A 26,775-nucleotide genomic window follows, 5' to 3' on the forward strand; every position below is an offset into this window, starting at 1 on the left:
AATTCAATCATTCACTTTATTCAAGGAGAGGGTCTAACTTTTGATTTGAAACAACAGCTGTTAGGAACTTCATTATATGTCTTTCTTTTTTCTTTTATAATTCCATTTTTTATTCCCAGTTACACATAGAAGCAATTTCTTCACATTTATTTTCATTAGAGTTTCAAGGGGCCAAGAGTGAGGGGGGATGGTGAAGTAACATGGAAAGAGCTGAAGATCCTGGACTTTGAATGAGACAAAGGGATTGAGGAGGAGAAGAAAATATGGGCAGATGTATCTCCATTTCCCAGCCCTGTCTCTTCACTGAAAGATTCCAGTCAACCAATCAATCAACAGCATTTATTAAGTTCCTGCTCTATGTCAGGTATCATGCTAAATGCCAGGAATACAGAAAGAGGCAAAAGATAGTCCCTGACTTCAAGGAGCTCATAATCAAATGGAGAAGACAATAGTCTATAAACTTTCTTAAAAACAAAACAAAACAAAACACCTTACCTTCCATCTTAGAATATAGAATATAGATGAGTGGGAAGAGCTAGGCAATTAAGGTTAGGTAATTTGCCTAGGATCACACAGCTAGGAAGTATATGAGGCCAGATTTGAACCATTTTGCATGTGGCTGACTGGATATATCTAAGCCCTTCTACACATCTAAATTTAGATGGAATCAGTCTAATGAGGGAACATCTGGTTTATACTTTTTTTTAAAAAAAAGAAGTTGTTTCTTTAGGAGCTGTCAGCATGCTGTTGTTGGAGTGTGGAATTATAATTCTTCTGGGCCTAGGGACAGTCAACAATATGTACTTAAAGTTGTACTACTAAAAAAATAAATGTACCATCTAGGTACTTGTACACTATTTTTTTTCCACTGCCAGTCCTCTACTAGAAAACATTTTCTTCTGTTTATACTTGCTTTTTAAACTTTCTTTAGCCACTTACTTTTTAATCTGCTTATGACTCAATTTACCTCAAATCCATTCCAAGTTGTATATTTGTTTGTCAATAAAAAAGTTACCAAAAAAAAAAAAAGAGTGGACTGCCTCCCAACAAAGTCTCTTTCTGCTCCAGGATCCCACTGGTTGACTTTTTGGCCTTCCTTTACCCTTCAGTCTTGTAGGTGTTCAGAGTGAAACAAAATCTCAGGAGAATTAGGCTGGGGAAGAAGTCCTGTAACATTTAGCCCTTTCCTGTCCTCTCTGGGCAGCATAGTTTTTAGGGAGTATGCTGCATTATTAATCTATATTATAAAATTTGGCCTAAGGCAAGTCACCCCAAAACTTGTCTGGAGGAAGAGGTTTCTTACTGACAGCCTTAGTAGAACACCATTTTGCCAAGTAAACAATCTCAAAGAGCCCTGTTATCCTCCCCCCCCAGGTCATTATGAAAGTGATGCTCCAGGATATTCTACTTTTCTGTCATCTTTTATTTGAAAGTAGAGTTGTATTTTTTTGTGGTTATTTGTCAAATGAGATAATATTTGTAAAATACTTGGCAGTGTAGGTACTTAATAAATGCTTGTTCCCAGGGGCATCTGGGTGGTTCAGTGTATTGAGAGTCAGACCCAGAGATGGGAGGTTCTGAGTTCTAATCTGGCCTTAGACACTTCCTAGCTGTGTGACCCTGGGCAAGTCACTTAACCCCCATTGCCTAGCCCTTACCATTCTTCTGCCTTAGAACCAATACCGAGTATTAATTCTAAGATGGAAGGTAAGGGCTTCAAAGCCCTCCCCTGCTCCCACCCTTTGCCTCCTCTCCTGGTTCTGGACTCACTTTCTTCCCTTTAGAATCCAGGCTCTTTAGCTAGTTTGCCTTTATGCTGTTCTTCAATTCATATTATGTAACAAAATATTATTGTATATGAGAAATGAAGACATGATTTCAGAGAATACTGAGGAAGCATGAATTGATTCAGAGGGAAGTGAGTAGAACTGGGAAAATAATTTCTATAAAGGCAGGAATAACGTAAAGGGGGAAAAAAGGCTTAAGAACTAGTTAACACAATGGTCAACCAGAGGAATCATGAGGAGGCACGTTCTCCGACTCTCTTGCTAGGGTTAATGGTTACAAAGTACAAGGGCATAGATATTTGGACATGGACCCTGGGTGGATTTGTTTTGCTTGATTTTGCTTGTTCCAAGGGCTTTTCCCCCCTTTCTCTTGGTTTTTTCATTGAAGAGGAGGAAGGTTGGCAATAGCCATGCCCAAACCAGATGAGGGCTATTGTAACATTTAAAAAAATGTACAGAAGAGAAAAGAAAGAAGCAAAGACAAGCAAGACAGTATGAAAGTGACATACAGAATTATATAATTTTTTAAAATCTCCCCCAATCCCCAAATTGCTTCCTCCACAAACCTTTATATTCCTTACATCTTGAATCCCTTGCCCTTTGGAGGCTCATCCTTTTCTAAACCCAAAGGCTGAATTACTTCCTGTTGAAGAAGCAGCTCCATCACACCTTCCCCTTTTGTGCCCTCTCTCAGTAGGTACTCTAGTACCAGGCAGCTCAGCAGCCACAGCTATTAAAGACTCAAAATAGAAAGCTCTTGCCATGAAGTCCTTGGCACTGTCAAATGTCAAATAATGTGGATTTAGTAGTAGAAACATTAAAGAAGATGTATTATCCTCTACTTTGCTGTTTCAGCCTAAGAACCATGGGGCCTTTGCTGCAGAAGCCTCCTGTCTGGGTTGCCTCCTTTATGAGCATATGGGCTCAGATATAGCAGGGTCAGCTTTGGCTTTTATTTTTCTTCCTAGCATTACACATAGTAAGCACTTAAATACTTTGTCATTCATTCATTCACAGCAAAGATGAGGAAGTAAACCATTGTCCTACCGATTAGAATATTTATTTAGCATAAAACAGGCCCACAGTTTAGTCTTTTCCCTTTGCGTCCAACTTTTCAGCACCCCATGTTGGGGTTTTCTTATAAAAATTACTACTGTAGTTTGCCATTTCTTCCCCATCTCATTTTACAGATGAGGAAACTGAGGCAAACAAGGTTAAATGACTTGCCCAGGGTCACACAGCTAAGCAGTGTCTGAAGCCAGATTTGAACTCATGAGGATGAAGCTTCCTGATTCCAAACCCAGCACTCTATCCACTCTGCCACCTAGCTGCCCAAGGTCCATTCGCCCTGAAACTTGTCCAAAGGGGGTTATTATTTGAAATACCAACTTTCTCTATTCCTTCTCACATATTGCTTACTGCCCCTGGGAGAAGTTATAGGTCCACTATAGATTGTTATCCAATCTCACTGGTACATATATATGCTTTTGCTCTTTCCTGATTGGCTCTCTATATCACTTCAATACTGTTTCTATTACTCAATCCACAAGCATAAAGGCTCACTATGCACCAGGGATTCTGCTAAGCAATCATGCTTTTTCTGCCTCCAAGAAACTGATATTCTTCAGGCTAGGTACATTGTGTATGCACATAAACAAATCAAAGGTGATTTTGGAGGGGGAATTGCCATCCTTCTGGGTTTGCAACCTTGCAGTCATCTTGACTCTAGTTCAGGGAGGGCATTTCAAGATGGAAGAAAGAACAAAGGCAAAGGCACACAGCGGAAAGTACTCTTGACATATTCAGGTAACAGGCAGTAGTCCAGTTTATCTGCAATCTACAGACAAGTGAAAAGCTGGAAATGTAAGCTGTAACTAGATCGTGGATGGGCTTGAAAAACAGGCAAGAAGTTCAAACTTTCTTCAGGTGGCCATATAAATCTGTTGAAGGTTTTTGAGCATTTTTGGAGATATGGATATTCATCCTAATGTTTGCTCTGGGGACAAAAACATCTAAAATAGCAGGTGTGAGCTCTATGCCACCCAAAACACAGTACCAAAGGGCATACTGGAGGTGTGCAGAGGAGGGTTTAGGGGAAATCCTGGGAGCAGAATACAGGGAAGTCATTGAATTAAGAAATGAGAAAACATTTCTGAACCTGAATTATGGGGTGAATGTTTAGCTCCTGGACACAAAAGATCTTTTTTCCAGATTCATTCTTATAGTCACTAAGCAACAAAAAGCTTTCCCTACATTAGAAGCTGAAATAATAGTCAACCACAGGTTACTGCCCCAAGTCCTACTGGGATGGCCAAGCTGTACAAAATGAGTCACAAGACCTTCCATGTAATTATCTCTCTACTGTAGGTAGTTTATACACGCAGCAAAGTAGTCGTGTTGTTTTCTTTGCACTATAATTAGATAGTTATGTCTGCTGACATTGTGGAAGAGTTGGCAAGCACCCATCCTGATCCTTCTGCTTTTCTATAAATTTTCATTGTTAGGGTATATTCAAGTCAAAGCTGTTTGAATAGCTAGCACCTTAAACTCTGGAAGAAGTAATATACTCTATATACAAGTCAAGTGAATAAAGGAAGACAGGATGAAAACCAGGGAAGTGATTATAGGAAAAGCCAAGGACAAGGGCTTCGAAGAAGCCCTATGAAAGAAAAAATGGACTCAGACTATAATCTCGCTGGTACAGTGGAAATTAATGAAGTTAACAGATATATCCACTGGGATCCTCACTGGTCATGGCCAGTATGTAGGATTCATGCACTTTCTTGAGACATTAAATAGCTAAATAAAATTGAAAGCTATAAAAGCTGTGATTCTCAAGGGTAGGGATTCTAGACATACAAAAGCAGAGGAACAGAAAAACAACCAAAAGAGGCATTGTGGGTTGTTTTTTGGTTTTATTTTTTCACATGGAAAACTTTTGATTCATTGAATGTTGGCTTCATCCCATTCACCCTTACACAGCCTAGTGAATGTTATTTTAACCACTTGACATGCCTCAACATATAGCAACAACAATGGAAAACCAAATAAAAAAATTAAAACTTGCTAATACTTGACAACTACTGTTTATCCTTCCTGTTTTTCTACCTTAAGAATATGTGTTTCTAGGAGGGAGGGAGGGAGGAAGGGAGAGTATTTGCAACTCAAAACTTTTATAAATGTGAACATTAAAAAGTTTTTACATGTAATTGGGGGGAAATTAAAATTATTTTTAAATCCTTGTGGCATTAAGTATACTTGTAAATGAATTGTGCTTTTGGTAGTACTTGCTTCTGGCTAAATTATTGTTTAAAAAACTGCCGATGATAATACATGTATAACTCAAAACAAACTGCTTACCATCTCTGAGAGAGGGGAGGGAAGGAAACAATTTGGATCTTATAATTTTGAAAAATGTATGTTGAAAATTATTGTTAAATGTAATTGGGAAAATAAATATCTTTGAATAAAAAAACAAAAAATTAAAAACTGCTGAAAGACAGTTGAAGATGCTAAAGATGAATCATTAAATATTATTAAGTACTTTTAAAGCTGAGAATCTAGTACATTGAAAGCTGCATAGTATAGTGAGGATTAAAGGGAGAAAATCTTAATCTTGAATTAGGATGAAGGGAAAATGAAGGCATCAAATTTCACCAAAAATTAAGTCTTATAAAGCTGATTAAGTCCAAGAGACTCTAGATTATTAGATGAAAGACCTGGGTTCAAGTCCCAATCCTAAAACGAGTAAGTTTCTGTGTAACCTTGGACAAGTCATTTAACTTTTCTGTGCCTCAGTCTTCTCATCTATAAAATGAAAGGGTTGGATTAGGTGATCTCTAAATCCCACCAAATCTATAATAATTCAGTGCTGGCACATTGCCTATGCTTAGCAAATGTTAACTGATCGATTTTTCAGATGTTTCAATTAGAGGGTTATATCTATAACACAGGAATTGATGAATATTGAGGGTATTTTAAGTAGTCATTTTGAACCTGGTATTTGTCCCTATATGTGATTGCTTGATTTGGTGATATTCCCTCTTTCCTAAAAATGTTGTCTTATCATTTTTTTTAAACCCTTACCTTCCATCTTGGGAGTCAATACTGTGTATTGGCTCCAAGGCAGAAGAGTGGTAAGGGCTAGGCAATGAGGGTTAAGTGACTTGCCCAGGGTCACACAGCTAGGAAGTGGCTGAGACCAGATTTGAACCTAGGACCTCCCATCTCTAGGCCTGATTCTCAATCCACTGACCTACCCAGCTTCCTCCGTATTATCATTTTTTAAACTTAAAATCCTTACCTTCTGTCTTAGGATCAGTTTTATGACAGAAGAGTGGCAAGGGGTAAGCAATTGGGGTTAAGTGACTTACCCAAGGTCACACACCTAGGAAGTATCTGAGGATAGATTTGAACTCATGCCTTCCTGATCCCAGGCCTGGAGTTCTATCCATTGTGTCACCTATTTGCCCCATTTATGGATATGAAAAATGAAAATAAATTAATGTAAATTTCTTCTAACATTTTTTTCTGGGAGGGATTTCTAAGCTTGAGCTACTGAAGACACCCTCTAATATTCCAAAATCAGGTTTAGGATCTGCTTATTTGGAGGGATGGGCTTTCAATGATTTCTAGGCATCAATAAAGGGTTAGTGATATAACTTGAAAGTTCTGTGCCATGGACAGTGGATATAATTTGGTGAAGATGATACAAGGGAAGGAAGAAGAATGTGTGCCACATATGTTACCCAGTGGAATGGTCAAGATACCCATTACTGAGTATATTTCTGTAACTTCCTTTGAAGTGCTGCCACTATTTCCTTCTTGTCCAAATTTCATTGGTTTATAGATTAGATTGTAAACTTGTGGGTGATTCATGAAGTAATCCCTCTATTTCTCTTCCTGCAAATTCTAGTTATTGCCACAGGGTGGCTCAGATGTGGTCCCTACCATTAAAGTGAAAAGATAAATAGTGTTGAGAATACCTAGGTAGCCTAGTGGAAGAGTGCCAGACATGAGGTTGGGAGGGTCCTGGGTTCAAATACGACCTCAGACCCTTTCTAGTTGTGTACCCTGGATTAGTCACTTAATCCTATTTGTCTAGCCCTTACCCTTCTGTTTTAGGATTGTTAATAAGTCAGAAAGTAAGGGTTTAAAAAAATTAGTGTTGATAGAATCATAGACATTTAAATCTAGAAAGAACCTTGGAGACCATTTAGCCTAATTGCTACATTTTTACATATGAGGAAACTGAGGCCCAGAAGGAAAAATCTATTAATAGAGAGAATAAGCATTTATTAAACACTTTCTATATGCCAGGCTCTGGAGAAATAAATTTGCTTAAGGCCACAGAGAAAGTAGTGGAGGCTGAAGTGATGTTTAAATGGAATGCTACCTCATCATAAGGGACCGATTCATTCTGTGGGTTAAGACACCAAATTCCTAGTGAATCGAGTGAAAGTTTGGAACCCTAAACAAATTATGACCACTGGAACAATATCTTGGGAATGATCAAGTTCTGGGTCTAGTTTTGACTGTCAGTGACCCCTCAGTCATTTAACGTCTTCCTACCTTCACTTCCCCCTTTGTAAAAAGAAATGCCAATGCACAGAGATGATATAAAGAATAAGTAAGAATGGCTGAAGAAGTGGCATGTGATTGTGTGGAATCCTACTGCACTGTAAGAAATGATGAACAGGTTAATTTCAAAACAAATAGATCAAAAAACAGGGGAAGATCTACATAGAATTATAAAAAACAAAACAAGAACCAAGAGAACATTATGTACAGTCTCAGAATTAATGTTTGAAGAATAACTTGTGAATGTCTACCTCCAGAGAAAGAATAGATAAACAGAAACATGAAAGATATTACACACACACACACACACACACACACACACACACACACACACACACACACACTTTATTTTGGTCAAAAGATGCCTTCTCTGTTATGATGAGGGGAGAGAGGGAGGAGGGGAGGAAGATACCTGGGAATTTTAAAGTAATCAACAAGCAATAAAACTATCAAAAAAACCCCGAATGCATATCAGCTATTGTGATCTCCTGATCAGAAAGGCAATGCTACAATCGGGCATTGCAGTCTTCAGTGATAATCATCAGGAAAGCTGCCTAACTCATAGGCTTGTAATGCCAATAGAAATCATTTTTAAAGTTGAACCCCATCACTAGATGATTCTAAAACTTCATTTCAGCTATTATATTTCCAAAAGCCCCCAGAGGGATTGCAAGGCATAGTGCCGGTGAATCAAGAAAACCCAGGTTAGAATCCCGTCTCTGGAAGTTTTAGCAGCAGGACCTTAAACATGTCATTTAAACTTCAGTTTCCCTATCTGCAAAATGTGGCTAATGATAGCATCCATTTCACAGGTCTGTTGTGAGGATCAAATGAGATAATGTTAAATGCTTTGGAAAACTCATGGCATTCTATAAATGTTAGCTGTTGAACATCTCTTTCAACAAACCTACCACAAAAGGAACAAAATCTCCTGGAATTACTTGAACACCTTTCCAGGTTCAGTGTATTAGGCACCATCACAGCCAAATGGCAAATATCAAGAAGAGGAAGTCAATCAAATAGCAACCATTTACCCGATGCCTACGATAGTCCTAGAAATTATGGCAGGCCCTGGGGAGGAGGGCAGAGAGAGGGAGAGGGAGAGGGAGAGGGAGAGAGAGAAGGGTGGGGGAGGGACAGACAGACAGAGAGAGAGAGATGGGAGGGAGAGAGACAGAGAGTATGAGTGAGAGAGTGAAAGTGAGAGAAAGAGAGAGGGGGGAAGAGATGGGGGAGGGAGAGAGATAGAGAGAGAGGGAGGGAGGAAGAGGGGGAGAAAGAGAGGGAGAGAAGGGGGGGCCCAGATACTCAAAATGGAAGACCAAGAGTTGGACTGAAAATGGACAAGTCACAAACATATGGCACTGACTTCAAAAATACCTTTTTTATATAGATGAATGCATTCCTAGAAATTGGGAAAGGAATTCAGGGTATTGCCAATAATAAGGAGAATATCAGGTCCCATGGGGAGGGGGTTTCAGTGAGAAAAATCTGGCATATTTTGGTCTCTTAAGACTTAATCAAGGGTTGACCTTGAAATATCTCTTGAAGTGTTATCACCATTGTGTATGAGGCTTTGACCTCAGAAACAGGCACATCCTTAGGGAAAAGGGAATGGCTTCATTAGGAAGCTTGGGGAAGGCAGCAATTTAGCTGTACCTTTCGTGTAAGGGCATTTATCTTGGCATTGGCAGACTTCCCTCTCAGTGCTGGGATTCCTGAGCTGCTTGCCTTTTGTGGGCATCAAACCGACAAAACTTGACTCAGAAATAAATACACAGGACATTCCTTAAGACAGAGAAGCCAGAGCAAGATACAGGAAACCAACCCAAATGAAGGTTTAGTCCTGTGTCAGAGATGCCTTCCAGCTCTCATTCTCATACTTGCTAGGTGGTTCTCCTACAACCGCAGATGAATGGTCCTCAGTTTTCCTACCAGCAGCTTCTCCCTACTAGTCCTTTCTCTAAATACATTCATTATACATTTATATGAGGAAGACCCTCTTTGGGAAAATGCTAGTTTTCATGTACATTGATATACACATACAGGCATTCACACACACGTACATGTATATTTTCATCAGTATATTGCCCCAGTTTTAAAAAATCTCATGAAGAAATAGACATTACAGCTAGAAGAATAGCATGAACCCTTGTGTGAAAGGTTCAGGCAGTTCCCCCAATTGTCTAACTTAAAACCAAGGAGTGACTACCACAACTGAATGGATCTGGCTGAATGCCAGGTTTATACTCCTTGGAATGGAAATGGAATGGAAAGACCTTGAAGACTAATTCTAGAAAACTTCTAAAATAACTAACCCTTCTTTTTCCTATTTCTTTTCTGCTTTTCCTTCCTCCCATGTTGACTCATTCTCACTGTGCATAAATCCATAAACAACTGGGCTGGAACCTTTCCTATTCTATTGAAAGGTGTTAAAAAAAACTTTAAAAGGTACAGGGGTCAGACAATGAAATGGCTCACTCTCTGCAGCTTGTGCCTGATTTCCCTGCCAAAATATTATTCATGACTAATTAGTAAGTTCCTGGATTTTGCTGGATTTTGATGAGTAGAATTCAAGAAAAAATGACTAAGAATTTATTATATGTACACACACATTCATTTCTCCAATAACCTCTTTTATTCAAACAACTTTAAACTATATCTTTAGAAGAATAAAACTAGTCATCAATGGATAAAATTGTCACCTTTAAGTGACCTGTCTCATTTGTGCATGGGTTGCAGAAATAAATGAGTGCTTTTCAAGTCAGAGTCAGAGCTAATTGGGAATGCAAAATGGGGAATGGTATAATGGGGAAAGCACCAGGTTTTGAGGAAGGGAAGCTGAGTTCGAGTCCTGACTTTGCTCCTTATTAGCTATGTGGTCTTGGGCAAATCACTCTACCTCTTTAAGCCCCAGTTTTTTCATCTGTAAAATGAGTGGATTGGCTGATGAACTGAATGAGAGGACTAGCTGATCCTTTCAGTTCTAAAAATCCGTAACTATGATTCTTTTAGGGTTCCCAGACACTACAAAGGGGTTTTCCTTTAGTTTGAAACATATTTTTTTTAAAAACCTTTACTTTCTGTCTTAGAATTGATAAGTATCGATTTCAAGGTATAAGAGTAGCAAGGGCTAGGTAACTGGGGTTAAGGGACTTGCTCAGGGTCATATAGCTAGAAAGTATCTGAGATCACATTTGAGCCCAGGATCTCCCATCTCTGGGCCTGGTTTTCTATCCACTGAGTCACTTAGCTACCCCCCAAAACAGAGTTTTTGGGAAAGATGTCAACATCACAGAGATAAGTATAATATGTATGTATATATATTGGTAAAATTGCATTCATTAATATCAGAAAGCTATCTCTAAATTTCCATGGTTTTATTTTAATATTAGGATGTGTAAAAACACAATTGTCAAACATTTCTTTTATCCTTTTCCTGAATGACTTTAAATTACATCTTTACAAAAGTAAAACTAACAATCATGAATGTCAAGGCGGCAGACAAGATGCTTGGAGCAGTTGAGAATGCTCTGGCCATGGACTGGAATCCTGCTCGGACATTTAACTAGCCAGCATCTTGGGCAAGCTCTTTAATTCCTCATAACGCCACTCTTTTCCTGGATGTATTTCTAAAGAAGACTCATTAGGTTTCTGTGATACAAATGACTTATGAAACATGAAGAAATGTGAATTAGAATGACTGTGATTTATTTCTGGATGTGTTGTGAATTCTTACTGATTGTGAGACTGTTCATTTCAGTTACTGACCTATCGCCATGATGAACAGCTGTGTCCTCTATTATTTCAGTTCACATCCAGGAACTCTGAGTCCTTGAAAATTATCCTCTGTGCTTTCTTTCCCCACTTCTTTAATGATATTTTATTGAAACAGTTTGTATTCTGAAGGAACAAATAATTTTATGGAATATATGGAATGCACAATCAGTATGAGGCAGCTAACTAGCTCAGGGGAAAGAGTTAAGAAGACCTGAGCTCAAATTTAGCCATAGACTCTTCCTAGCTGTGTGACCCAGGGCAAGTCACTTACCCTCTGATTTCCTGACAAAAAGATCCACTGGAGAAGAAAATGGCAAATCACTCCAGAAGAAAATCCCAGAGATATAGCTATGTTCTATGGAGTCAGGAAGATTTGGACATGACTGAATAACAACAAAATGTTTAATATGAAAAGCAAGGAAATAATTAGAGTGCTATCTCAGAGATTTTATCCATAGTGCATGTATATGTAAATGTTTGGAAAAGACTTCTTGTTTAATTTTTCAAAGTGTACATGGGAACAAGAGAAATTGAATCAAGAGGGACATAAAGATTAATCTACTATAAAAAAAAAGAGGGGAAGCTTCTGTAAAACATAAATAATCTAAAAGGGATAGTTCAGATGGTTCATAAACAAAGGAAAGCTTCCCCAACTAGAATATCACATTGCAGGTAATATATGTACAAAACGAACCAGTGTGGTGAGGTGGAATGCACACTGGATTGGGTGTCCAAAGACTTGAACTGAAAATCCCAGCCTGACACTTAATGCTTGGATGAACCTGGACAAACCCCCTACCTCTCTGGGTTTCAGTCTTGTTGTTGTTGTTGTCATCATTTCTGGCTCTTTGGGGCCACATTTGAGATTTTCTTGGCAAAGATACTAGGGTGGTTTGTCATTTACTTCTCCAACTCATTTTAAAGATGAGGAAACTGAATTAACAGAGTTAAGAGACTTGCCCAAAGTCACACAGCTACAAAATGTCTAAGACCAAATTTGAATTTAGATCTTCTTGACTCCAGGCTCAGTACTCCATCCACTGTGCTACTTAAGTGCCCTAGGCATCAGGTTCCTCATCTGTAAAATGAGAGAGCTATAGTGGATGAAGCTGACCTTCCAACTTTAAACCTATGATATTCTGTCATAGTCAAAAGGCTGTAGAATTCAGACTCTCGCTTCTTACATACTTCAATACAAAGAAAAGAACCTTTTTACGAACCTCTCTATGTCTAATCCTCTTCTTCCCCTACATTTTCGTCCCTCCTGTCCCTAGTCAGTATGGTATCAATTGTCCCTCTTGATTTGTGGTGCAAATGCTTTACTTTATAAAACAAAACATACCAGTATCCATCCTTAAGGAAAAGAAATATAAATTTTCCTCCTATAAATGTCTTGGTCTTTTTCAGGAAGGCTGCTCTTCCCTCTAGCAATACAAGAGTTTTCTGTATTTAGAGAGCTAGCACCCACAACATTCTGCAGCAGAGATTGGCCCCTTAGTTAAATTTTTCCCACCAAGTTTTGTATCAGCTTATACAGAGGCTGTAACATCTCAGGGATGGTGCTAAAATTTATAGTCACTTGGAACCTGGGGAACAGCATGGTACAAGTAAAAGAGTCCTGGACTTGGAGTAAGGGGAACCTGGGTTGGAATCTTGTTTCTGCCACTTTTTACCTACCTGACCTTGGGTAAGTTATTTAACCTTGTTGGGCCTCAGTTTCTTTATTTGTAAAATGATGGAGTTTGACTAGATTCTCTCTCCTGCCTTTTCTAGGTATAGTATTATATAATCCAATGAGCTCTTCAATGACTTAGCTTCTCACTTTTCTAGGTACAACACTGATTTTTGCCAGAAAGGGGAAGCTTCTTAAAGTAGTTTAATGTTAGTCTTTGCCTCCCTGGCACCCAGGAAATTTTTTTAATATGAAGTAGGCAGGTGTTAGCCATGTGTTTGCTGAGTTTATCTATTTTCTAGCTCTGTTCTCTATTTGTAAGATTGAATACAACTAAAATCCTTGATTCTTAAAAAGTTACAAAGTAAAATATACCCTTTACCAGCTCCAAATCTTATCATCCTATGGTCACCAGAACCTTACTTACACTTAAATGGTACTTTACAGCTTTCCCAGTGAATAAGCAGTTATTACACTCACATAAAAGACAAATAGACTCAGCAAATGGAGGAAAAGTGATTTTACAGGTCCAGTGCCAGACCTGGAGTCAAGAAGTTCTGACCTTAGGAAAGTAGCATAATCTCTGCCTGCCCCAGTTTCCTCAACTGTAAAATGAGGATAACAATAGTTCTTACTTCCCAAAGTTGGTGTGACAAAAAATAGATAATATTTTTTACAGTGGTTCGTAAATCTTAAAGGGCTATATAAATGCCAGCTATTACTAGTAATTATCATTTTTGTTGTCATTATATTACATAGCTGATTAGTGGCAAAATCAGTACTGGATCCTGGGTTTTCTGAAACCTTTTCCAGGGCTCTCTTCATTATACTAAGCTGACTCCTAGCATGATTACTTAATAATAAGACATGATTTCCCTGCTCCAATAGGCCAATCTATAAAAGCAGGATTGTCATGGTACCCTGCAGGTTGGTGGGCTACAACCTAGATGAATTGGTTGGCAAAGAGAAGTCAATGCCTACAGAGAACTCAGAGAATGGACAGAATTCACTAGAAGGGAAGCAGCTTTTCTCCAACAGCATTCATAGATTTGGAAGGAAAACAACTTGCTCTGGAATGAGAAGCATTTGTTAACGAGGAAAGAGTAGTAACAAGGAGTGGATTCACCCAATTACTCAGTAGTTGTACATTAACTGAAAGATACTGGGGGAATGCATGTATTTTAGGCAGAAGCTGATAAATGGATAGATGGAGCAGAGGAGACAAGAGAGTTATTTTTATTGCCAAGAGAAACATGTGGCTGGCTGCAAAAGCCTGTTGGCGTTAATACAAAGTCAGCCTAGGCTAGAAATAGAAATTGAGGAGTTTGTAAAAGGTAGTGGTATTCCTTCTACCTCCCGAGACAAACACAGGAACTATATGAACACAACTACAAAACACTCTCCACACAACTAAAACTAAACTTGAGTTATTGGAAAAACATTAACTGCTCATGGATAGGACGAGCCAATATAATAAAAATGACCATCCTACCCAAACTTATTTATCTATTTAGTGCCATATCCATTGAACTCCCAAAATACTTCTTCACTGATTTAGAAAAAACCATAACAAAGTTCATTTGGAAGAACAAAAGATCAAGGATATCCAGGGAAATAATGAAAAAAAAAACACATATGATGGGGGCCTTGCAGTCCCTGACATTAAACTATATTACAAAGCAGCAGTCATCAAAACAATTTGGTACTGGCTAAGAAACAGAAAGGAAGATCAGTGGAATAGACTGGGGGAAAGAGACCTCAGCAAGACAGTATACAATAAACCCAAAGATCCCAGCTTTTGGGACAAAAATACACTATTCGATAAAAACTGCTGGGAAAATTGGAAGATAGTGTGGGAGAGACTAGGAATAGATCAACACCTCACACCCTACACCAAGATAAATTCAAAATGGGTGAGTGACTTAAACATAAAGAAGGAAACCATAAGTAAATTGGGTAAACACAGAATAGTATACATGTCAGACCTTTGGGAGGGGAAAGGCTTTAAAACCAAGCAAGACATAGAAAGAATCACAAAATGTAAAATAAATAATTTTGACTACATCAAACTAAAAAGCTTTTGTACAAACAAAATCAATGTAACTAAAATCAGAAGGGAAACAACAAATTGGGAAAAAATCTTCATAGAAACCTCTGACAAAAGTTTAATTACTCATATTTATAAAGAGCTAAATCAATTGTACAAAAAATCAAGCCATTCTCCAATTGATAAATGGGCAAGGGACATGGATAGGCAGTTCTCAGATAAAGAAATCAAAACTATTAATAAGCACATGAAGAAGTGTTCTAAATCTCTTATAATCAGAGAGATGCAAATTAAAACAACTCTGAGGTATCACCTCACACCTAGCAGATTGGCTAACATAACAGCAAAGGAAAGTAATGAATGCTGGAGGGGATGTGGCAAAGTAGGGACATTAATTCATTGCTGGTGGAGTTGTGAACTGATCCAACCATTCTGGAGGGCAATTTGGAACTATGCCCAAAGGGCGACAAAAGAATATCTACCCTTTGATCCAGCCATAGCACTGCTGGGTCTGTACCCCAAAGAGATAATGGACACAAAGACTTGTACAAAAATATTCATAGCTGCGCTCTTTGTGGTGGCCAAAAATTGGAAAACGAGGGGATGCCCATCAATTGGGGAATGGCTGAACAAATTGTGGTATATGTTGGTGATGGAATACTATTGTGCTAAAAGGAATAACAAAGTGGAGGAATTCCATGGAGACTGGAACAACCTCCAGGAAGTGATGCAGAGCGAGAGGAGCAGAACCAGGAGAACATTGTACACAGAGACTAATACACTGTGGTATAATCAAAGGTAATGGACTTCTCCATTAGTGGCGGTGTAATGTCCCTGAACAATTTGCAGGGATCTAGGAGAAAAAAACACCATTCATAAGCAAAGGATAAACTATGGGAGTGGAAACACCGAGGAAAAGCAACTGCCTGAATACAGCGGTTGAGGGGACATGACAGAGGAGAGACTCTAAATGAACACTCTAATGCAAATATTATCAACATGGCAATGGGTTCAAATCAAGAAAACATGTAATGCCCAGTGGATTTGCGCGTCGGCTATGGGGGGTTGGGGGGGGGTAGGGGGGAGGAAAAGAAAATGATCTATGTCTTTAATGAATAATGCTTGGAAATGATCAAATAAAATATAACTTAAAAAAAAAGGTAGTGGTATTCCTGAGGAGTTGAGGAGAGGGGGCTTGGACCCCAAAAGAGGGTGATATCCAGATAAAGAATACTGATTGCCTGGGCATCTGAGGTCAGGAGAAGATTCCGGGTATGAAGTGGGTAAAGGAGCGGAAACTGGCTCAAGTGTCTTAAGAAGACAATATGGGACAGGCAATAGCATTCTCTTACTAACAAAAATACTGATCTGGGTCTGGAGGATGAAAAGGTTAGCTCCACTGTTTCCATCACTTAGTATCTGGAGTGCCAGGAAAACTGGGAAGAACAGTGGACCAAGAGTCAGGCAGGATATCTGGGTTCTGGTCACAGTACTGTCATTGAACTAAGCTGTGTGATCTTTGGCAAGGTTCTTAACCCCTGTTTCCTCATTTGTAAAATGATGAGATTAGATGATTTTTAAAGTCCCTTCCAGCTTGAAAGTTTTGATTCTAGAGAGAAAAAAATGCTTGACAAGAACAAGTCATGAAACGTGTATGAGCTGTATCTGTCAAATAAAGGAGTTGGCCAGATCTCTATGGCCATTCCAACTCTAAAACTTTGCCTAAAATATGCTTTTCCCATATTTTTCCTCTTGCAAAGGTCATATTCTTTACCCCCTACAAAATAACTTTAATGAACTTATTTTTCTTAGGTGGCCTCATGTAAATCTTGAAATCTCTCAGACTTGTGAATGTTAAAAATTTCCCCATCAGGGAATTCTTAATTGGAACAAATTCCCTACTGAGAAACATTCCCCATTTTGATGTGAGAACTCACCAGGATCAGAAATAGGAGGACCTCTACTCCAACCATACTTAAGACTGCTTTAGGGGAGAAAACTCCTTGCTATGGGAGGACCCCTACTCTACCCGTACTTAAGACTGCTTTAGGAGAGAAAACTCCTTGCTAAACAATGAAAGTACTTGGACCCATGCTTATAATAAGGCAAGGAGTTCTTTGAGCCAGGCCTGTTTTTAGAATTGATACAATGGGATGCTAGGTACCTAAAAGGGTTGGGCAAGTTTTCTCTTCATGAGATTAGTTGACTCAGCTGTGTTTTCTCTAGTTCAGACTTACTGAGGAGATTGGTCGACTTAGCAGGAATTTAGATGGGCAGTCCTTTGGAAAGCATCTACAGTGATTGGTAGATGTAGGGACTTAGGGGAGGTGACATGGGAGAAAACCCCCTATATAAGAAAAAGCAGATATATCCTTTTGGGAGAAATCCTTTTGGAGGATCTCTGATGAGGATCGCTTGGGAAGAATCTCTTGAGAGAGGCTCTGGAGAAGGGAAGCTCTTGGAGGACAATCTCTAAGGAGGTCTCGCTGGAGCTCTCTGGTGAAGTCAGCTGAGATGGAGCTGGCCTGGTGTCACTAGAATCCTTGTTTAGGCAGACCTTGTGGTGAGTGTTAAAAGACTGACTGACAGATCTCTCTCTTAAGACTCAGGTCTAGGCCATATTGGCTTGAGGTCCTTCATAATTATTCCTTTTCTACTCTTTCTCTCTTTCTCTAATTCCTCATTATATTATTAATTAAAAATCTCTATAAAACCCAGTTGACTTGGGTATTTGAATAATTGGGAATATTTCCCTGGCGACCACCTTATATTTGACTTAAAAACCAAGACACTGTAGTGAAACATATTTTTTGCGGTCAAATTTATTGTAAACCTTAAAATTTCTTAGACTTATAAATGTTGGAAATTTCACCATTGTGAAATTTGATACTTGAAAAATTTCCTACTGATAGTCTATTGGAATGTGAACCCCCTTGGCATGAGAGGGTCTTTCTCCTCCCTACTTAAGATTACTTTAGGACAGAAACCTTTTGCTAAACAATGGAAAGGGCTTTGACCTATGCTTAAGCATAGAACAGGAAGTTCTTTGAGTCATGATTGATTTTAGAATTGATACAATCTTCACCCTACTCAGTCCTAACAGGATTTAGGAAGGGCTGCAGCATAGATCAAAATTTAATTATTTGAGAATATGACCTTCAACAGATATGTGCAAAGGGGCAGACCTCTGGGTGGTCCTGGGTTAAGCTAGAGCCACCATTGGCACAGGGAAGACATGGACAGTGATTGGTAGATGTGAGAACTGAGGGGAGAGAACTTAGATGGTTTGCTTAAAGATAGGGGGGTCTGAGGACTGAAGGAGGTTGGAGAGGTTTTGCTCTGAGAGGTGGTGCTCTGAGAAGCTTGCTCTGAAGGAAGCTGGAGGTGGAGGCCCCTGAGACTGTTTCTCCATTTTGGTCACGTGAGTGATAGGGACTGATCTCTTTTCTTTGCCTCAGCTATCTAAGGGCTTGGGCCTTTTGGCCCAGCCTAAACAGAGGGGGTATTTAAGCCCTATTCCCTTCTCTCCCCTTTCTCTCTCTCTCTCTCTCTCTCTCTCTCTGTCTCTCTGTCTCTCTCTCTCTCTCTCTCTCTCTCTCTCTCTCTATGTCTCTCTGTCTCTCTGTCTCTCTGTCTCTCTGTCTCTCTGTCTCTCTCTCTCTCTCTCTCTCTGTCTCTCTCTCTCAATAACTTTCTTCCTCCTGTTTGTAATTAAACTCCATAAAAGGTTGACTGCTGACTTGAGTTTTCATTTAGGAATTACATAGCTGAATTCCTTGGCGACCTTAAATTAATATATATCAGTCTTTTAAAGTGATTTCCATGTCACATTGTGGCTGACCACACGGGAGTCTAAAGAATTCTCTCAATAAATTTCTGAAATTCCTTGCCTTTTTACTCTACCGTCTTACCACTTAGTCCCTTTTAACAGCAAACTTGGCTTAAAGACATTTCCATGTCACATTACTCACCCTCCCTTATATCTATCACAATTTATATCTTCCACCATTTTAACTCACTACAGTTTAAGACCTCAATTATTTTAAATCTCACACTCAGTGGGAAAACCTTGAATTAACCATGTCAAGAATGCCTACAATAGTCCTAAGTCTATAAGAGGTAATGATTTCCAACAGGGATCACTGTCTGTTTGATTATTTCCCCCTAAATCTGCACAGTATCTTTGATCATGATTAAATGGTGACCGTCCCAGTATTCCTTCTATGTTAGCACAGCCATAGCGACTATCCAGAGGGACTCATTTTAGCATAATTATCTTTCTGTTCTCCTCAAGTTGCCATTAGAATTTTGTTGTTCTAATCTCCATGTTCTAATTTCTCATCTTCCCTGTAGGAGAAAGTCCTGTTGTTTTAGAGAAGGAAAAAGGAAACTAATTAAGAGGAGGAAAGGCTACTTCCAAAGACTATCTTTTGAGTTACCTTGGCCAGCCTTGCTCTCTTGATGAGGTCATTGAGTTTGCGCACAGCTGCTTTCTGAGGAAGACTTTGGATATCTCTGAAAAGATCTTGGGCTTCCACTTCAAAGAGCCTTCGGTTGTCGGTATTCTGAAGGGGCTGGGCCCAGAAGGAGCCAATATAGACTCGAAGGACTTCTGGAGTATTGATCACCTTCCCCAAAGACCACATGAGTGCACCATAGACTCTCATAAGTTGCTGCGTGTCCACTTGGTCAGCCTTGTTCAACACAACACGGATCTTGTCATCCTGACCCCGGAAGGCTTTGATGGCTTCTGAGAATTCATCAGAGATATCAAGCTTGTGAGCATCGAAGAGAAGGATGATTCTGTCAACACGCTCAGCAAACCACTGTAGGACCTGGCAGAAGTCATAACCTAAAAAAAGAAAGAAAGGAAAAAAGAAAGAAATGCAAAGAAAAAGATGTCAGTATAGAGTCCTGAAGAAGCACATTCTTTTTTTAATTTAAATTTTTTATTTAAAGATATTTTATTTTCCCAATAGTAATAGTAATAATTTTCAACACATATCTTCCAAAATTATAAGATCTAAATTGCCTCCCTCACACTGTTCCCTTCCCTTTCTCAGAGATGGTAAGCAATTTGATCTCGGTAACACATGTATTATCATGCAAAATATACTTCTATATTGATCATTGTAAAAGAATACTCATATAAAACCCAATCCCAAAATAAAACTATAAACCCAGTGGAATGTCTGAGTTTTCTTTTGCAAATATTTTCTCACTTGAACCTCTGACAAGAGGAAAGGATGAGTGTTGTCTTAAGGAAGGAAGCAATATCTTCTGCTGTTTCAGAACTATTCAAAAGTGAGATGACCTAGAATGGGCCTGCTAAGCAGCCAGATTCTTGCTGGATAATCTGGGCAATATTATATAAGAAGAAATGAGATTAATCTAGGGCTTTTAAAAGTGATTTTTAAGAAATGGAAGTTTTTGCCAAATGACAGCTCATGAGTCAAATGTTCTCAGCACTATAGATGTCATGGTTCGTTGAGAGGTTCATTAGCACACGTTTGGAGCCAAATGACAAAATGGTAGGATGTGAACTGGCAGCCATGAGAGAAGGAAATGACACCAAACAGAAAACAAGGCAAAAAGAATTGGAGTTATGAGCCAAGAGATTCTTATCTGTGCTATGCTGGGATCAATAACTGTAATGTCCTTGGCCTTCCAAATTATTTTTAAAGTATCACCTTTATAAATCTCAACCTGAATTTGCCCTACCTGTATACCCCAATTTCTCCCTGTGTCTTCCTATAAACTCTTAGTCTCTTTCTGCCTATTTTTAATATTCCCATAATCATTAGGCCAAGTAAACAGCCCTGAACTATCATGCCTCCTCCTACCTCAAAGTTGTATTTAATACCTTTATTAATCTTAATATTTTATATGTACATATATGTGGACATGTTCTCCATGTCTTCCCCTTGCCACTCCCAACAGAGTGTAAGCTTCTTAATGGTAGGGACTTTTTCTTTTTTCTTTTTTTTTTGACTTTGTATCCTCGGGGCTTAGCACATAGCAGGCACTTAAATTCTTGACACACCAATTCTTATAAGAATTCAATGTATATGAAATACAAAGAAAAGGGAAACTATGATCCATTTCTTTCATGCCTCATTAGCACTTGAATCATAGAATATTTGAGTTGGAAGGAGCCTTCAAGTCTCACCTAGTCTCATCCCATAATTTTACAGATGATACTCATCACCCAACAGAAAACAAATTAGACCCCAAATTAGTCCCAGCCATACATTTTCTCCTTTTTTCCATAACTTTCCTTAGTTTGCCTGGAACTTATGGGGGCTTTTAACCCAAGGGCCAACTTTATTTTCATAGTTAACTGCTCCCAACTTAGAATTAGGAAAAACCCAAACAGTTAAAGGAGGGGGCCATGCTGTGGTATATCAGGACTCTAAATGGAGATTTGAATTCCTAATTTCAAATTCAGTAGCCTAGAACAAGCTATCTCCCAAGTTAAAAGCAAGAATTACTATCAGTTAAGACCTATTTTTGCACCAGATAGTACTAGCTCCTGGGCTGTTTTATCCTTAGATAATGAATGAATATGCTGTTGTTTGCTCACTGAGATGACACCACCCGGGCATGCATACTGGAATTCTATTTCCAATATTTGGGACAGATTTTCATAGCTGGTTTTCTTTTACCTGATTCTCCTGGTGAAAATTAAGGCACAATCAGAGAAAATAGTTACATATCTCCTGGAAGCTAGAGTTTGAAACCTGAAGTAATTCAGAATTCGGAAGGGCTGGTTAGGCTACAGTACTCTTTGTGACCCTAGCAGAGAGCAGAGATAAATATCTACGAGGCTCAAAACCTTGACCTCATTGGTGTGAGGGGAAAGTCAGACACAAATGCTCAGATAATAGCTCATCAAAAAGACAGACAGTACTGTAAAAAACATTGCCATTTGAAAACCAGGTCCTTCTTCCAAAATCAGTCTCCTCCTTTGTAAAAAGAGGAAGTTAAACTAGGTGTTTTTTAAGAGACCCAATCCTAAAAGTCTAAGGTTAGGCACTCCCTAGTTTATTGAAGTCAATAAACACAAACAATACCTATTTATTAAGCACCTATTATCAGTACTGCCAGATATGTTCTAGTCCCAGCAACCTAGACTCCATACAAAAGATGATGCTTGAGCTGCATCTTTAAGGAAGAAGAGTCTGTGAGGAAGAAAGGAGGGAATGCATTCCAGGCATGGGGAATGGCCAATGCAAAGGAATGTAGACTAATTATAAGTCAAAAGCTAACATTTATATGAGGCAGTGAGGTGGTGCAGTGGATAGAGCACTCATCTTGGAATCAGCAAGACTCATCTTCATGAGTTCAAATCCAGCCTCAGACACTAATAGTTATGTGACCCTGGGCAAGTCACTTGATTATGTCTGCCTCAATTTCTTCATCCATAAAATGAGCTGGAGAAGGAAATGGCAAAGTACTCCAGTGTCTTTGCCAAGAAAACCCCAAAATGGAGTCCTCAAAAACTGGATGTGACTGAAAAATTACTAACCAACAACTAATTGTTGTTGGTACTAGATTGTTGGGACTAGGTACCATGATAAATAGACAGTGCTGGGCCTGGAGAAAGGAAAAGTTGAAATCCAGCTTCAGACACTTACAGTTATGTGACTCTGGGTAAGATACTTAAACCTTGTTTGCCTCAGTTTCGTCATCTGTAAATACCTCTGCCGATAAAACCCCCAACAGAATCATGAAGAATTGGACATGTCTAATTAACAAAATAACAATAAAAACACTTTCTATATGTGGGAAGAGGTTTTGTAGTCCAAAGAACTGACAATGACATTTTTGAAACACAAAGTTCATGTTGCTGTACCCTCTTCTTAGTTAAAATATTAATTAAAATACAATTAATATATATATAATATAATAACAACAAATTAATTTTTGTTGAGTACCACATGGGTTCTTGGGTTCTGTCAAGGTGACATAGTTCTACAAAACTAAGTCTTACTAAACCTATTTTAAGAAGTGCATCTCCACAAATGGATCAAAAGGCCTGGAAGAAGAAATGCATTCATGTACTTGGATAAATAGGGACAGTCATATTTATTTGAAGTAAGTTCCCTCCTTCCTTCACAACCACAGCAATCTTAATCTTACGAGCAGAAACTTTGCTAAGTGTCCTATGTTCTGACCTCAGTGGCTGTACGTCCTTCATAAGGGCTTGGAAATGAACCCTTAGTGCTCAGAGGTTGTAGAAATTGGTTCAGTGAGAGCTAAGCCAGGGGCCAATGCCAGGCAATTTTCTTATGGGGGGTCCAGTGGCAAATAGGATGAGAGGTGGGAAAAATCCATGTGGTAATTAAAAGAAAAAAAAAACCTAGGCTGTGGTGCTCACTATTTAATGTCAGTGAAACTTTTGCACAATTTTTAAATAAATTAGGGGGGGATTTCTGTTCTGCAAAGAATATAAATCAAACTTTGATCAGTTTGGGGTTAAAATAAGGATAAAAGTCACTAATTTATTGCACTTAAGTTATTTGTAAATTCCATACAGCAACCGCCTGTGTTTTTGAGGCTTAGAAACTTTGTACCAAGACACAAACACCATATCCTGGGGCCCAGGGAAGGAAAGGATATTCTACTTAGGAGTTTAGATTTCAGCCCACAAATACTCTGGGAACAGAGGGTGGAGGCAGGAAGGAAGGGGCTCGTCCACCCAGCCCATGCTTCCTGCCATAATCTCCTATATTGTAGACTTAAATCTTGGACCTGGGAGAGAAAGACACTATCGGGAAATGGGATCTGGATTTAGATCAGCTGTTACTTGGCACAGGTAAATACAGGGTGGAGACCCTACGGAAGCAAAGCTTAATTTAAGATGGACTATTCTGTCAAAAGGACTTCATCAAACTAATTTACAAAAACAAAGCACAACAGAAAAGTTCTGTTTAAATGTCTTCCCAGCGCCAAGTTTCCAAACCCATTTGTTTAAAATAGGATGCTGGTTTAACAATAGACTTCGGGATCAATAGACACATGAGCCAGAACCACTCCTTAGTGCCCCCCTCCAAACCATCACTCCATTCTCTTCCATTCTGAGAAATATTTCACGTGATTTAATGACTTCAGTCTTAGTTTAAGTAATAAGCTTAAGTCTATCTTTGGTGAGCCCTAGATTGGCCAGAAAGCTGGGAGAATGATAGCTTAGCAGAGATAGTAATAGCAGAGGCAGAAGATAACAGCAGCCTCAGGGAGAGCAAGGACTGACATTTGTCTCTGGTGAGGTTAACTGAGTTTTGCCCCAGAATCGATTTTAACTTTTCATATTTGGTGTCCAATAGATTTTAACTATTAACTCCTTTGCCCTAATCACCCTGAATCAGAGAGGGGGAAAGGGTTTGGAAAACTCAGACTGATTTAAATAGGGAGGAGTGTAAAGCAGAGAAGAAGCTGCTAAAGACCACTAGTCCTGATGCTTTTACCTCAATGTTATTCCTCAATCAGGAGGTTTTTGAGATTTGGGGGCTTAAGGAAAACCTCAAATAAATATTTTACACTATATCAGAATTATGTGGGTCTATGTACTTTTTTATCTGGTCTCCCTAGAGACCAACATCATGAATCTTCTGCTGTTAGGAGCCAGGATTAGAGAAAAGAGTTATATATGGTATATGATTTAAATCTAGAACCTGAAGCAAAAATGGCAGCAAAGGTTGCTTTTTTTCCCCTTTTGTTTACTTCTAGATAACTAGTTCTCTATCCCTTTAAATATTTTACAAAAATGTTTGGAGGGCAGTCAATGGGAATTGAAGACATTTCTTAAGAACTGAGCAAGGTTTCGCTGCCCTTCCACACCAAGTATGGCCAGGTGGCTGATAATCTCCTGCCTAGAAAGGTGAAAGAAGAAGGTTTCTGGGGTAGGCAAGGGGCAAGGGAAAGCAGACACACAAACACCCCTCAACAGCAGAAAACCACAAGAAAGCCAGAAGAGAGGAGACAAAGAAAAAGAGAGAGAATAGAGGAGAAGAGCAGCATGGGCAAATGGGTTCTTCTTAACTTTGTAAATTATTTATCGAAATTGACTTCTGTGTAGTTGGATTTGCTGGACAGAGTAGCCAGGAGGAGTTGGTCCACAATGGTAAAAGCTGGGGAAACTGCTGAATGACAGGTGTGGAATAGTGAGTTCAAGTTAGCTATGTTACTTAGAGTAACCCATTTTAGTTTTCTGGGCATCTGGGAGGGACCCGAATAATCTCTAAAATTCCTTCTGAGATGCTTCATGATTCACAGAATCACAGAATTGGAAGAACTATAGTGTACAGCCTATAGCTGAACACCACATATTGAAAAGCAACATATATGGAATCCTTACTATATAACATACCAACCAAATGCTCATCCAGTCTTTTCCTGAAGACTTCCAATGAAGTCTGACTTACTACCTACCCCACCGTCACCTCCCCAGGGCCAGCTATCAATAGCACTAATTATTCACAAAATTTTCTTTACATTAAGCCTAAATTTGCCTTTTTATAACTTGTCATGCTCTCAGAGACTAAGGGCAGAGATAAAGATAAAGAGAATCCACAATGAGCTTCTCCATCTTGGTTGGGGGAACAGCTACTAAGAATCCCCAAGATGCCAAGGGAGCTAATGAGTTTCTCTCATAGGAGGCCTTTCAACAAAGACTTCTTGACAACTTATTTGGTATATTGTGTGTGTGTGTGGGGGGGGGGGGGGGGGGTTCTTGTTCGGGAATATACTGGCCAGACAGCTCCCTTCTGGTGATTCTGTAAGATAACCAGGCTCAGGCACGGCTCTAGGACAGGGGGTTTCCACATTTTTAGAGGCTTTATTTTATCTAATGCTTGTTCTCTGAAATCCTCAAATTAGAAGGCTGAGATATATTTTAAGAGGTTTGAGTTCTTAGGAAAAGGGGTGTCTAATTGCTTTTGTTATTGAAGCTTGCAAGATAAACAAGTTAGCACTGAAGTTGCCTAAAATCTCTATTACAAGATCAAAGTAGCGTCTGCACTGAAAAGGGAGCTGAAATCTGTTTATATTTAAAATCAGCAAAGGAAAAAGTGGGCCTCCCTGAAAGGAGGCTAGAGTTTAGTTTTAGGCCATTGGATTAATGTTTTTTTTTTTTCACTACATATCCAATAGTATAGCCAATAATTCTCCATATCAGCTAAAGGGAGTCTGGGTTTACTAACTCTCTTATGCAGGGATCTCTGCATTCATCTCCATTAAGAGTCACCTCTCAAGAAACCGGATAGCATTACTCTGAACAGCTTTAAAGACATTCTTAGGGGCAGTTGGGTGGCTCAGTGGATTGAGAGCCAGGCTTAGAGATGGGAGGTCCTGGGTTCTAATCTGGCCTCAGACACTTCCCAGCTGTGTGACACTGGGCAAGTCACTTGACCCCCCATTGCCTAGCCCTTACCACTCTTCTGCTTTGGAACCAGTATCGGATTGATTCCAAGGTGGAAGGTAAGGGTTTAAAAAAAAAAAAGACATTCTCCCTTTTTCAAGGCACTACCTGAGGAACCTAGCCACACCTGTCAGCCTTCTCCAGACCTGAGTCTCCTATCCAGTCATCCAAAAGTTAGTAATTGCAAATTATTTACCTTTGAGATCAAGCAGAACAGATTTTCCTCTTCCCCTCTTATATTCCTCTCTCCCTCCTTTCTCACTCTCCCCTTTACCATGGACAGAATCTTCATGCCTGATATAATAGAGAGTATTGGCCTCAGATGCTTGCTAGTCCTATGATCCTGAGCAAGTTACTAAACTTTGGTGAGCCTCAGGTTCCTTGTCTAGAAAATGAAGCTAATAATAGTACTTCTAGCTTTATAGCCAAGTGGTTGTGAGGATCAGATCGATGAATTTATAGAAGTAAAGGGGTATGTGTATATACATAT

General features: G+C 39.1%; 1 protein-coding gene across 1 annotated transcript in view; it reads right to left on the bottom strand.

Moving 5' to 3' along the window:
* The window catches only part of EHD4 (EH domain containing 4), a 107,499-nt gene that overhangs the window by 17,090 nt on the left and 63,634 nt on the right, over window positions 1-26,775 (bottom strand). The window contains exon 4 of the mRNA XM_001362197.3: window positions 19,306-19,718. Within this exon, the coding sequence (XP_001362234.1) occupies window positions 19,306-19,718 (413 nt within the window). The remainder of the gene's footprint in view (window positions 1-19,305; window positions 19,719-26,775) is intronic.

Source organism: Monodelphis domestica, chromosome 1 (genome assembly GCF_027887165.1).
Source record: "Monodelphis domestica isolate mMonDom1 chromosome 1, mMonDom1.pri, whole genome shotgun sequence".
Lineage (NCBI taxonomy): Eukaryota > Metazoa > Chordata > Mammalia > Didelphimorphia > Didelphidae > Monodelphis > Monodelphis domestica.